Raw genomic sequence first — 14,012 nt, 5'->3', positions numbered from 1 at the left:
TGATGAAGTAAAATTTGCAAAAGCAATTAGAGCCAGTTAGCCGTTCTTTACTATGGGAGTTGTGTCAGGAGGGCTCGATAAAGGATGTGGGGCTTAGGGGAGGATCAACTATTAAGGCAAATAGCTGAAAATCATGACTAATTCTCTTCCCTTCCCATCTTTTTGTTTATTTCTTTCCCTTCCTGCGAAGGAAACTTTTCCTTGCGAGGAGGGGAGTAAGATCCTGGGCCCCATGAAATAAAAGGTTATTTAACTTTCCCCTAACCCGCCAAAATTAAATTTACCCAATTTTCAATCAATTTGACATAACAAATGATTTAAATTATTGTCAAGTATAAGGGAAGATATTTCCTATTCCTTGGTTAATTTGGTAGGCATTTCTGAAAATTATTTTGAATTGTGTTAATGTGTGTTGAATTCAGCTCTGTTTATATTTGATGAAGAGATTAAGGTTACCAGACAAAATCAGCAGCATAGTAAAAGCGATAGAAGATAGGAAAGTGCATGAGAACAAATCTCCCAAGTATACTTTTATAATTGAATATATTGTCTTTTGAAATGATTTGTGATGTTAATTATGTATTTTGGTGAAAATATTTAAGAAATAAAGTTTAGGGATCATCTATCTATCTACCTATCTATCTATCTATCTATCTGTCATCTATCTATGCCTCTGCTTGGTTGTTTAATCTAATAACCGTCGTGCTAATAAGGCCAAGGTCATCATGATTAATAAAGTAAGTGGTACAGAGTACATGGGGCTGAGAAGTCAGACACCCTTTGATCTAATCATAATTTTTCCTCTAGGTGGTTTTACGATGTTGGACAAATCACATAACTTCTTTGGGTCTCAGTATCCTCACCAGAAAACCTGAAATAGGTGGTCTTTGAAGATGATTTTAGCTGTGCACTGTTCCATGGGTACAGTCTGAACTCCCAACCTCATAACATCACTCAACATTCTCTCAAATGCACAAAGACAATGCAGTTTGCTTTGGGCAATTTTTATTTCTTTTTTCTTCTTTACCTTTGGAAAAACTAGTATTTACTCTAGCTATGGGCCCTCATTAATATTCTCTTAGTATACCAACAAAGAGAATTAGACTCAGACTTCATTATTTTAAGGCTTCATGAATAGTTAGTTCAATCTCTGTCTTTACAAATATTTATTTGTAAAATATTATCTTTTTCAGATTGTATTGTGTTTTTCTTAATGTTATATGTATATTTATCCGCCAAATTTTTGATTTTCTGGTAGTCACTGAATCGCAATATGTGACTCAAAATCTAGTCTTATGTGTAATGTTGTTGGTCAGAATTGTTTTATTTATTGGTTCTCCACCCATCTGTCCATCTTCATTAATTCTCTTCCACCCAACCCATATCACTTCCTTATATTTTATAAAAGCCATCTGCCAAATGATACTTTAGTATGAAGCATCTGTCTTCTTCAAATTTTGCCAAGACTAATTTCCTACCATAATGTCCCATTATAACTTCTTTTGTCTCCAGTTCTGCCTTCTGAAAAGTGAGAAAGCTTAGCTGGTATTTAAGAAGGCAAATACCTTTGAACTAGTACAGTGTAAGAAAATTTAAAGGTTTGCTGTCATAGTATTTAAATCCATAGGCTCTTTTAGATCTTAAGGTTTTCAAAGCACTGTTCATAAACACAGCAATTTTATTTTCTCTCCTTCTATAGACAAAAGTAACTTTTCCCACATTCACAAAATGAAATAATGACAGAATTGTGATAAAATATAATAGTTCACTACACTAATTTTTGGGAGATCCTTCCTCTCATTTAGCAGTAGTAGCCTAGGCCCAGGGTATTTTCTAGAACTTGTCTTTTCAGAAAAGAGCTGTCCTTTTGCTTTTGGCTGTTTCACAAAAAATATTTTACCTCATGAGGGTTAATTGGTACATAAACTGAAAATTGTAGTTCACATTTTTAATGACTCTTCCAGTTTTAGCCTAGATAGTGTATGTAATAATCTTTCAATTCACTAATCATTTTTTAAGATTTATTTTTCAATTCACTTGGTTTAAAATTTTATGTTTAGACACGCGTGTGCACGTGTGCACATACACACACATATATTAATGTGTTTTACATGTATACTTAGGTTCGTTATCATTCAGGTGATTGGAAATCTGTTGTTTGTCTATTATTCCCTTTTATATAAATTCCATCAATATTAGGTTTACTCTTGATCAAATAACGGAAATGGAATGTTGCCTGGAGATCTTTTGCTACATGCTTTTGAAATACTGAAGAAAGCCCTAATCTCCTCTTTGTGTAAGCAGCTGCAGTGAAACTCCTAGCTTCCGTCCCCCCCCCACCCTGGAAGAATTGTGGAAGGTTCCCAGATAGTTCACATTTACTTACCATTCTGGTAAACAAAACTATCTTAATAAATTAAAAAAAGAAGCTATTCACTCATATATCCTAAGGTGAAATGTGACCTATTTTTAAAGAATCTACTGAAGAGTAAACAGTGACAGTATTTATTTCTTATTTTGTTCATCTATATAAATGTCTTCAGCAAAGATTTGAGTAGGAGGCTTTGTGCTGAATGCTGTGGATGGAGAGATAAGATAGTTCTTGCCCTCAAGGAGTTCACAGTAGGGTAAAAATGAACCAAATGTCCTTATTATAAAAATTAATGCTGTTTAATTTTCTGTGTCTATTTATGCACACACCCACCTATATACACTAACCATAACCCATTTTAAATCATGAAATACTAGGATGTGGGACATGTAAGAAATAGTGTATATCTTGGCATGACTGTTAGCAATATCTTGAGACATTATATCTACTGCAGGATTAACATTGTTGATTAATTGGTTGATTGATAGAAATAATTTTCATGGGAAAAAATAATGACTTGGGAGACAGAAGTTGTTAAGGAAGGGGTATACTCTAGAAGGATAGGTTTTTATCATTTGTTATGATGAAGTGGGTTTTTGTTTTTTTGTTTTTCTTCAGATTTCCCTACTACTTTTATCCTAAACCGTCTGACTTACTACTGGAGTTTTATCTCTTCCCATTCCTCTCTGGTCATAGTGTCCTTTCTGAAAGGGTGGCTCTGTGATTAGTTGCTGCTATTTTAAATGGAATTAAGAACACTAGTTTGTTCGTAGTGTGACTATCTTTTTCTCCAGTTCTGAGAAGTAAAAAATTTCCCCCCAATTCTGTAAAGTAGAACAGTCTTACTTAACAGTCACAACATGTAACTCAGGAGTTACTTTGATAGATGAGCTGTGGCTTTAAGGTTTGAAACATTAGATCCTTATATAACATGTTTATTAAGAAATAGGATAAAATACTGCTAATAAGATTGATAACCTGTATAATGCTACAAAAAATGTATCTCTGGCTTTACAAATGATTTGTATTCTTATTTCTAACCCCAAACTGTGATCAAAGATGAAGTGCTGAATGTTAATTTATGTCCCTGTTGATGTTGAGGATTAAATATATCTTTTATTTTATTTTTACAATTTTTTTGTTGAGATATAATTCACATAATGAAAAATTAACTATTTTAAGGTGAAAATACAGTGGTTTTTAGTGGTTTACAATGTTGTGCCACTAACACAAGCATCTAATCCTAGGACATTTCCATCACCTAAAAAGAATTCTTCCTTCTCCCAATTCCCTGTCCCCCAATCTCTGGCAACAACTAGTCTGCTTTCTGTATTTGGATTTGTCTGTTCTGGACATTTCATAAAAATAAAATGTATTTTTTAAAATTTGTTTAGACACTACCAGAAACATCTTTACCAAATTATGCTACAAATTTGAAAGACAAGAGTTCTTTAGTTTCATCTCTCTATAAAGTTATCCAGGAGCCACAAAGTGAGGTAAGTACTCTAACAGTTTATTGTGCTAGTAGTATTCATTTGATTGATTTTTTAATTTGTTACTGTGAAAAATAACACATATATTAAAAAGGGTGAGAAAAGTATAGTTTAAAGAATTGTAATATATATTCTGGAGTGTTTAGCTGATTACTTTTGAGAAGTAGATAGAGGGATAAGAGAAGAATACTTTATGTGCAGAAAAATGGCAGAATAAAAAAAATTATAATAAAATGAGCTCCAGTGTGCCATCACCCAGACCAAGAAATAGAATTATTACCATATTCCAAAGCCATCTCTGAACATGTTCCTGCTCATCTGCCTATGCATTATGTATGTAGGTATCTGTCTATCTATCTATCTATATATCTATCTTGCTGGAGATAGCCTTGGAAAGTCTGGGTCACTGCATTCATTTATTCATTCAGCAAATATTTGTGTGCCCATTATGAGCCAGCTGCAGTGCTAGGCAACAGAAAATCAAAGATGAGTAACACATGGTCTTTATCCCGTAAGAGGAAAGGGAGGAAATATTGTAAATACATGCTTTCAAGGCAATGCCTAACTGAGTCTAGATGGATTTGCACATGTTTTCCAGGTGTGGAAAGTAAAAGGACATTCCAAGCTGTAGGGATAGTATATGGAGGCCTGAGAAAATATGAGGAATTTGAAGAGTAGCAAGTAGTTTGGTCCTGCTCGTGTTTTTCCCAGTCCCTTCTTCTTTTCTCTGCGTGCCCCTCCACCCCACCCCGCATTTCCTTTTCTTTTTTAGATAGCAAGTTTACTTTGAAGGTGACAAAATGATCTATACTCCAGATTCTGGTGCTTATAAATCCCACCATTCATAGTAGAAATATAATAGATAAGGATTGGAAATAGTGAGGAAAATCAAAAGGCATGGCATTTAGATAAAAGCAAATAGGCTAATGCAGTAGTTAACAAGAGATGAAAGACTTTTGGGAACTGAAGCTGGAAAGGTAGGTTTAGGTTGTAACCATGGCGGGCCTAGAATTCCATCATAAGCAGGTTAGACTTTTTTTGCGCTGATGACTTGACCAGTTGATTGTTTTAGGAAGGTGGCTATGTGGAGGACAGATTGGAGAATGGAAAAAATGAAAGCAAGAAGACTAGGAAGCTATGACAACAGTGTAGGAGGGCTGTTGAGAACCTGAACTAGGGCAGTGTCAGTGGGAATGGAAAGAGGTGGAGTAGAGAGGAGGAGTATGAGGTATGCATTCTTTTTATACTTGAGTTTGGTAGGTGAAACGATAGGCTCTAAGACCACTAGTCCTATTATCTAGGGGTAAAACAACTTACACCCTGGCGTCTAGTTCTATGTGGACCTATATGCCTTTGGGATGAAACTATCAAAACTAGAGTCTTTTGTTATTTGAGTAGGTAACCTCTTTTGGAGGGGGTCTAGAATAACCCAGCTTCTACTGATTATTCCATAAAGAAGATTATAAAGATTATGAATTTTAGGTGCTGAAAAAAAGACTAGGGTTTATATTGACAAGACAAAAACTTTAACTGGAATAACTAAATAGAGCAACCTTCCTCCTTCCCAAAGCTTCTTAATTTGTATAGTAGCTTGTTTTCTTGAAGGGTTTTAGTTTTTGAAGTATTTGGGTAGAAGCTGTCTTACAGTTTTCCATGTTTATTTGAGAATTATTTTACCAAATGGATCAAGTATAGCTGTGTGCTTTATTATTATTTTTTTAACAAATTAAGTCTTATTTATCATTTACTGATCAGTATTTTGAAAGACTTAAAAATTCTTTCTCTAATGAAGTGTGTTTTAACCAGGCTGCTTTGGATAGAGGTAAATTTCTGATAGGCTAGTTTGGTTCATAACATTTCTTTCATTCAGATGACAGTGAGCTCTGATGGCTCAGAGCAGTATATCTCAAACTATTTGTGGTGAAGTACCAGTTTAATATTTTTTTTCCAGTCTCTCACAGACCAATATGTGTACCTAATGTGTATGACAAGTATGCAACTCACATCACATGCGAGGTGCCACATAAATTTGATAACCCCTAACTGATCCATACTCTGTTCAATAAGTCTGCTGATCACCCTCTTGGTTATTGCAGCCATATCAAGTTGCTATAAAAGTTTTTAAATATTTCCTCTCAATTTCTGTATTTATATTGTTGAGGACTGGTAACAGTTTGTAGATGGTCTTCAGTCCATGGACCACACTTTCAGAAGCACTGGTTTAGGAGGTTTTGCATGTAAGTTTGTTTTATGTTTTTAGCCTGATGAATGTGGTAAAGACAGTGTGTATTCTGTATTCTTAAAAAGACAACTCAGTCTTTAAAAATGTACTTAGAAGTGCTTCTAAAATATAGCAGTGTCTACTTTAACATCATAACCTTCCTTTTGCTCTTTAGAACATTTTGTATCTTAAAGTGGAGATATTCCCAAAAAGTTGCCGTCATTGTCTTTTGGCATTTTTGAAATTTGGAACGTTGATTCTGCTGTTATTTGAAGTCTGGGAAATTTGGTATTTGGATTTTACAAGTAGTACTTTTTCATTATTCAGTTAAATTCATTTGATAAATATTTATTGAACACATATAGTGTGCCAGAAATCACTTAGAAATGTAGCAGTGAACAAAACAGAACAAATTCTTTTTCTTATAGATTAGAACTTGTATTCTGGTAGGTGAAAGAAACATTAAACAAATACCTAAATGTATAATAAAATGTCAGTGATAAAACTGTGAAGATAAATAAAGCAGAGTAGGGGAAGTATGTGTTGGGACTGAGGAGGTGATGGTTGAATTAAGGTCTGAATGAATTAGAGGAAGAAAATTAAACTGGGGCAAGAGCTTTCCAGAGAGGGAATAGTAAGTGCAAAGGCCCTGAGGCAGGTATGTGTGGCAGGCTCAAGAAACTGTAGAGGCAGTTTATGGATACAATGAAATTTCCTTAACCAGTGCTTTTAATTGACTAAGATAGGCATAGGATTAGAGGCTAACAATGCTCAAGTCTGTTATGAAACCAGCTGTTTTTTTTGAAAAAACCGCATAAAATCTTCTAGGCATAGCAATCCCAGAGTGAGAGGAGGTCAGTTCATTGGCTACTGGCACATGAAGAGTAGTGCCCTCCAACTTTTCTGTATCTGTTTCCTACCTGTATTCTCAGTAACTGTTCAATTCAAAAAAAGTTTGGAAGATTCTCTTGTGAATTTACCCAAACTTAGCTCTTTTCCATCTTCTATCCCTGCTTTAGTCATTTAAAGGCATTTTTATGATACATTTCTGTTACCATTAAAATTCTCTCTTAAGATACAGCTTGTTACTTATGAATAGATTGTTCTAAAAGTTCATTTGTAACTCAGTTGTTTCAGAATTCAGAATGTATTTTAGAATGGAAAGAAGGTACATGATGATTAGACCATAAAAAGGCCATTTAGCACATCAAAATATACTTGAGGTGCATTTCTCTCTTAACAGTATTATGAAACCTACCCACTGAGTATAACAATGTTTTCATGAGAAAATAATTCAAAAGTTCAAGCAAGACACTAGGAATACAGCATGTTCTAATGCTCCATTGCTTGTCTCAAATATATTCAGGTTAGGGCTTCCCTGGTGGCGCAGTGGTTGAGAGTCCGCCTGCCAATGCAGGGCACGCGGGTTCGTGCCCCAGTCCGGGAGGATCCCACGTGCCGCGGAGCGGCTGGGCCCATGAGCCATGGCCGCTGAGCCTGCGCGTCCGCAGCCTGTGCTTTGCAGTGGGAGAGGCCGCAACAGTGAGAGGCCGCATATCGAAAAAAAAAAAAAATATATATATATATATATTCAGGTTAGATAAGTCAAACACTGCTTGTGTTTCCCACATTGTATATTGTTTTATTCTTTTCCGACATTTTTCAGGTATGTTTATAAAGGAGTTAGAAAGCCTTGCCTTCAGTCAGACTTTCGTGGGCTGTGTGATGTTTTTGATTTCAGTTGATAGCTTCTTTGTCTCAATTTCCTTATGTAGAAAGTATACATGAGGGTAATGACATTGTACCATATAATATTGTGGGAATTAAATGGGTTCATATATGTGAACGTACTTTGCAAGCTGTAAAATCCTGCACAGATACTGGTATTTACCTCTAGTGTTTTGATATGCATAATTTCATCTAATCTCATTGCAATATATAACTTCTGCATCCCTTTTGAATCTGTCTTCATTTGGTTCTGCTTTCATAAACCAAAACTCCATTTAATTTTAGATTTTAAACCAGTTTAAAAGGCCTTTTGGAGTGTTTTGATTAAAATTGATTATGTGTTCATGCAGCCTATTGAATAAATTTTCAGCATAAAGTTTCACAAGTTTGCAAATAATTTTTAGACTATATTAATTGATTTAATCAAAGCTTTCCGTGGTATTTAGAGAAGACCGATATTACACCACAGTACAAGATTATCGACCCTGGTCCACAAAGAAATTTTAAAACTCCATCCTGAAAGCTAAACATTCCCCTACCAGTCTTTCTTCCACCATCCCCCTCTCCATTCTTCCAAATTCCTACCCTAAAAACTTTCCTTGCTATCTGTGAATGGGGTTACTTTGCCTCTGACCCTCCAGTTTCCTTTTGCCTTTGCCATGCCACAGTGGACACCTGTTGCACTCTGATGACCATTCTGAGAGTGGAAAAATGTTCCTTAACTGTCAGAAGATAGTTTTTCAATAGGAAAGACCAGTTTGATTTAGTCAATATTTATTAAAGTATAACTTTTTCTATAATACTGACTTTAATTATACCCGGTTTGCTTTACATATTGAACTTTTTTGAAATCAAAACATCCACTTTAGTTCCTGTTCATTCCAATTATTGGCAGTAGAAAATCTGTTTCGTAAATTGACGTCAATCTATTGCCTAAGTTAGTGAAGTGAATGAACTCCCATTCGCTTAATACATAATAGTAGCCTGCTTGTTTGAAAAGTAGCCCTGACATATTCGTTAATGACTTGTGTGTGATTATATATGCTTTAAGATAATACTTAGCTATAAGAGTCTCTTATCTTGACTTTCTGATTTTTTAAAAATCTGTTATAAAGATACAGTCAGCTCTGTTAACTGGGTAACTGGGGGAGTGTGGTGGGGGGAAAAAAAGGCTATCAGTAAGTCCAAATCAAGTTTAAAATAAAATGATAGCAATGTTTAGATCATCCAGGGGAATTAACCATGGTTACAGTAAGAAACTAGACCTAGGGGCTTTATATTATTCAGCTTCTCCCTCCACATACTGGTCATTGCTGTCCCATGCTGCCTAGTTATAACTCAGGAGGGCAATGAGACAGTAACTCCCTAGGACTCCCATTTCATTTTCTCCAACCCTGTAGCCAGTCATTTATATTGACATGTTTTATCTGGAAGCAAGGACATTCAGGAAGAAACTTCTCACAACCTATCTATTTTAGGAATTTTAAAAGATACGGTTTTGATAACAATACTACCTTCGAGTTACAGAATGTTTTAGAGTTTATAAAGTGCTTCAGTATACACTTAGTTTGCAGTTTGGCCTTCCACTAGAGTTCATTACTAAATAGCTTAGCTGTGAATAGTTTTGTGTTTCCAAAAAATGGAAACATTTGTATATTTCAGTAATTACCAATCAGGGAAAACCTTTTATATTTAATACATCAGTGTCATTCAAATACAGTCCAGTCCTTGAATGAATATTTTGTCTTTCTTGCAGTTGCTAGAACCTGTCTGTCACCAGCTCTTTGAATTCTATCGCAGCGGAGAGGAGCAGTTGCTTCGATTTACACTGCAGTTTCTTCCAGAACTGATTTGGTGCTACCTTGCCGTCTCAGCCAGCAGAAATGTGCATAGCAGTGGATGCATTGAAGCTCTTCTCCTAGGGGTTTACAATTTGGTTTGTATTTAATATAGTTAAAATGTTTTCTGACAAAAGCCAAGCATATAACCCTTTCAACAAAATGAATACATAATGGCAACTATTCTTCATTTTAGTAAAGCTAATATTTATTTTTAATACATCAAATGACTCGTAGCTCATTCTCCCAAAAATAACTTTCTGGAGGTTGAAGGCTATATGGGCATACATACAATTATGTAAATATACATTTTTTGATTGATTGGAGACTAAAAATCAGTCCATTTAAATGATTTTATGGAGGTATCTGAAAATACCAGTGTTGAGTTTTCAATTTTTTAAACTTAAAATCCACTGTCTATAAATTGTCTGTTGTGACCTTCACAGAAAGTTTGGGAGAAAAGATCTAGTCTAATATCTACCAATAATAATTCTGTAAAATCTGGACTGTCTCCAGACTTCACACCATTCATTTAAAATATATAGTTTACATTACTAATAGTGTTTGTATATTAAATAGTACAATATTCTAGATACATACTTAAGGTTTGTACTTTTTAAAGTGGAAAAAAAAATTTAAGGGTCATTTCATAATGTATTTCATAACTATGTTAATTGATTTAGAAAGTAGAACTTTTTACATGAGAAAAAATCAATGATTATTACCACACTACATCTGTATTTCATCCTTAAAACTGTGTTACTTACATTTTAAGGAGAAGGTTAACTCCTAGTATTTGTGAATAATCGATTATCATAGTTTAAGATTTTAGCTGAATTTAAAATTCCTTTCTTCTCAGGTCTTTTTTTTTTTTAGACTAACAGTTTAAATTCAGCTTTTAAATTTATGTGTAAAAAATAAATATTGTAAGATATTTTCTTTCACTTTTGTAGGAAATAGTTGACAAACAGGGACATAGCAAAGTATTGAGTTTTACGATTCCATCTTTATCCAAACCATCTGTATATCATGAGGTAAGTGACATTTTTATCAAAGTAAGTTTATTGGTCCTAAGATTTGAAGTTGCTATAAGTTAGGGTCTGGTTATTGAGACAAAAAATTTTATCAGTTTATTAGTGCCTTAAAAAGTATAAAACACCACACAAAGTATTGGCTATTCCCAAAGTAAAAATGGGCAATCAAAATCATTAAACTAAAACCTGATTTTAAAAGATCTATTAAAAGTATTCATTTTGAAATATTCTCCCCTTCTCCTGACACATAAGATTAGATTTTTTATGTGTGGCAATTATGTATTTCTGGGGTAGAATTTTTAAAGTTAAACTATTTTGTATTTCTATTTGTGGTTTGTTTTGAATTATTTGTTAAATCTTTGAGCAGAATACTTAGTAGGCAGTCTGAATATTTCCAAGATGTATGATGTTCATGGCAGTCATTCTTACTGGTGTATATATTCTAAATACCACATCTTCAACAGAATGGTTTTTTCTTTATTCACATGTCTTTTCTTTAGCCTTCCAGCATTGGGTCCATGGCTCTGACCGAGAGCGCCCTATCCCAGCATGGCTTGTCAAAAGTTGTATACAGCGGACCTCACCCCCAAAGGGAGATGCTGACAGCACAGAATAGGTATACTGTGGAGACATAACCTGCTATTGTACCATGCTAATTTTTTAAGAAATTATTTCAGTAGATTTATAAATAATGTTTAATGAGTTGTATGTAACAATTTTTAAAATGTTGAGTCATTTTATACAAGAGAAAAACACATCTTCCCGATTTGTCACTTACACTTTGCTTCAGATGTCATCTGGAACATTGAATTTTTAAGATAATTTTCATATGACTGTTACTTTTTTCTTTCAGTTTTGTATTCTTATTGGTGTGATTATATTGTACAGGTCTGTTTTGTAACATAATATCCCTCCCCAATGCTTGCTTAATTACAGTTGACTTCTAAGAATTCTCAAGATTTGTAAATATTCTTTTGGTTTATCTTTAGGTTTGAAGTGTTGACATTCCTTTTGTTGTGTTACAATGCTGCCCTAACTTATATGCCCAGTGTTTCTCTTCAATCACTGTGTCAAATTTGTTCAAGGTAAATTAAAATTCAAATGTTTTTAGTATTGAAATATGTGAATCTAGGATTGCTAGTTTGTTACATATCTGAGTTATTTTTGTTTTGTTTAATCATTTGCTTGAAACACTAAATAGGTTAATATAAAGCTCCACGTAGTTGACATACAGAAAGCTCCGTAAAAACACAATGAAGTCACAAAAAACACAGTGAAGTGGGTAAAGCTGAATAACATTTCAATAGAATATTTAATTAGAAAAGGATCATACTGTATAATTAAAAGAATGGAACTATTATGACCTTTCAGTTTTTGGCATGTGGTTGGTTTCTGTTTTCTTTGCTTTTTTATCTGTCTGTTTATCTATCTATCTATCTATCTAGGTAGTTATTTTCTTTGTGCTCTAATTTGGTACCAAGAAGGAAGTAAGAGATACTGGTTTTTAAACTTTTCGTGTTAAAAAAAATTTAGCCAAGAGCTTGGTTAAGTAAATTATGGTCATCCTTGTGTATACTATGCAAATATTTAAGAATTCTGATTTAAAAGAGTACTTAATGATAGTATATATGGTGTGATTCCAGCGTTGACTGAATATGACCAGAATATTAACAATAGTTATATCTACTTGGTGGAATTATAGTTTATTTTAATTTTTTTCCTGTGTGATTTTTCTGTCATTCTCTACATTTTTTATGTTGAAGATGTTACTTTTTTTTTTTTTTGTCCACACTGCATGGCTTGCGGGATCTTAGTTCCCCAACCAGGGACTGAACCTGCACCCTCAGCAGTGAAAGCGAGGAGTCCTAACCTCTGGACCACCAGGGAAGTCCCTGTTACCTTTTTTTAAAAAAACAAAAACAAAAGAAAACAAAAAAAACAAGGCGGAGAAAATGCCTTTGGTGATTCAAGTAAATAAGGGAAAATATAGAATTAAGGAACTTGTAAAATAATTTAGATTTGGGAAACTTATTTAGAAAATGTAGCTTTGGGGCTTCCCTGGTGGCGCACTGGTTGAGAGTCTGCCTGCCAGTGCGGGGGACACGGGTTCGTGCCCCGGCCCGGGAAGATCCCACATGCCGCGGAGCGGCTGGGCCCATGAGCCATGGCCACTGAGCCTGAGCGTCCGGAGCCTGTGCTCTACAAGGGGTGAGGCCACAGCAGTGAGAGGCCCGCGTACCGCAAAAAAAAAAAAAAAGAAAGAAAGAAAATGTAGCTTTGCAAAGTTAGTAAGAGGGAGGGTGCATAGAGCAATACTTAGAAATGAAGTCAAAACAAAACAAACAGAAAACCTAAATTGATTCTATTGAATAAGATAGAAAACCACATAGGACCAGGGAGAGGGAGAGGGAGGTAACAAGGCAGGGGGCTTATTAGAGAAGATAGAGAAGTGGAGAGTCATTCAGATATTTCCTGAATTGGAGCACAAGTACATTTGCTGCACCTTAGAAGATGGTACCAGTGTGCCATCTCTCTCACTTACTCTTTCTAATATGTTTCTTGTTTTAAATATTTTAAAGGCAGAGGTGCCCAGAGTTTTTGAATTTCACAGATCTGTAAAATTTCAAGAAAGCTGAAGTGGGTATTTACATGGTGTTGCCGACTTTGTCTTCTGTCAAGTCATTGTATTATAAATATCTACCATCAACATTATTTAATGAAAGGGGAGAGTATTTTAACATCCAAAAGGGGTAGAATGGAAGGGAAGGACAACAGTTTATAAGGCAAAAGTGAGATGTTTAGCATTCCTTGTTTCTCATTTCATTATGGTCCAGTGAAAATGTTGTTATGCACTAAAATGAGTGTAAGAACCAACACTTCAGAAACATTGGCTTAAGGAGTAGTTAGATGCAGGAACTTTTCACCTGTAGAGCTTAAAACACACTACTTTAAAGCAGTATTTTAGATGGTAGGACCCAGGAATATTCTAATATGCTTGAAGCTCTAACATTCTAATACATACAAATGTTCTAACACAACTTCCTAAATAAGGACCACTGTTGATGTTTTCCTGAAATGACTGATGGCAAAGTTAGGAAAGAACATGTGTCACTGGTTTCTGTCCTGTGTAACTCGAATGCACTATCTTCAGTATAATTACTTTTATGTTCTGGGTAGAAAATTGGTAATATATCAATTTAACTAACCAGGGACTTAGATTATCCTTTAAGAACAGAAGTAAGAGCTGGTTTTGAAAACAAATAGAAACACCAATTACTTGAAAACTAGCTATAGGATTTTGGCCGAGGAAGGTTTTAGTAGAAACAT

At 34.6% G+C, this 14,012-nt stretch overlaps 1 protein-coding gene across 3 annotated transcripts in view; it reads left to right on the top strand.

Moving 5' to 3' along the window:
• The window catches only part of HYCC1 (hyccin PI4KA lipid kinase complex subunit 1), a 109,321-nt gene that overhangs the window by 36,577 nt on the left and 58,732 nt on the right, over positions 1-14,012 (top strand). For all 3 annotated transcript variants that reach the window (XR_009542009.1, XR_009542008.1, XM_060157142.1), the window contains exons 3-7: positions 3,766-3,867; positions 9,570-9,749; positions 10,605-10,685; positions 11,186-11,301; positions 11,675-11,770. Coding sequence is in view for 1 of the 3 variants with exons in the window: in XM_060157142.1 (XP_060013125.1) it covers positions 3,766-3,867; positions 9,570-9,749; positions 10,605-10,685; positions 11,186-11,301; positions 11,675-11,770 (575 nt within the window). In the remaining 2 variants the exon portion in view is untranslated. The remainder of the gene's footprint in view (positions 1-3,765; positions 3,868-9,569; positions 9,750-10,604; positions 10,686-11,185; positions 11,302-11,674; positions 11,771-14,012) is intronic.

Source organism: Lagenorhynchus albirostris, chromosome 8 (assembly GCF_949774975.1).
Source record: "Lagenorhynchus albirostris chromosome 8, mLagAlb1.1, whole genome shotgun sequence".
Lineage (NCBI taxonomy): Eukaryota > Metazoa > Chordata > Mammalia > Artiodactyla > Delphinidae > Lagenorhynchus > Lagenorhynchus albirostris.
This window is presented reverse-complemented; position numbering and strand designations above follow the sequence as displayed.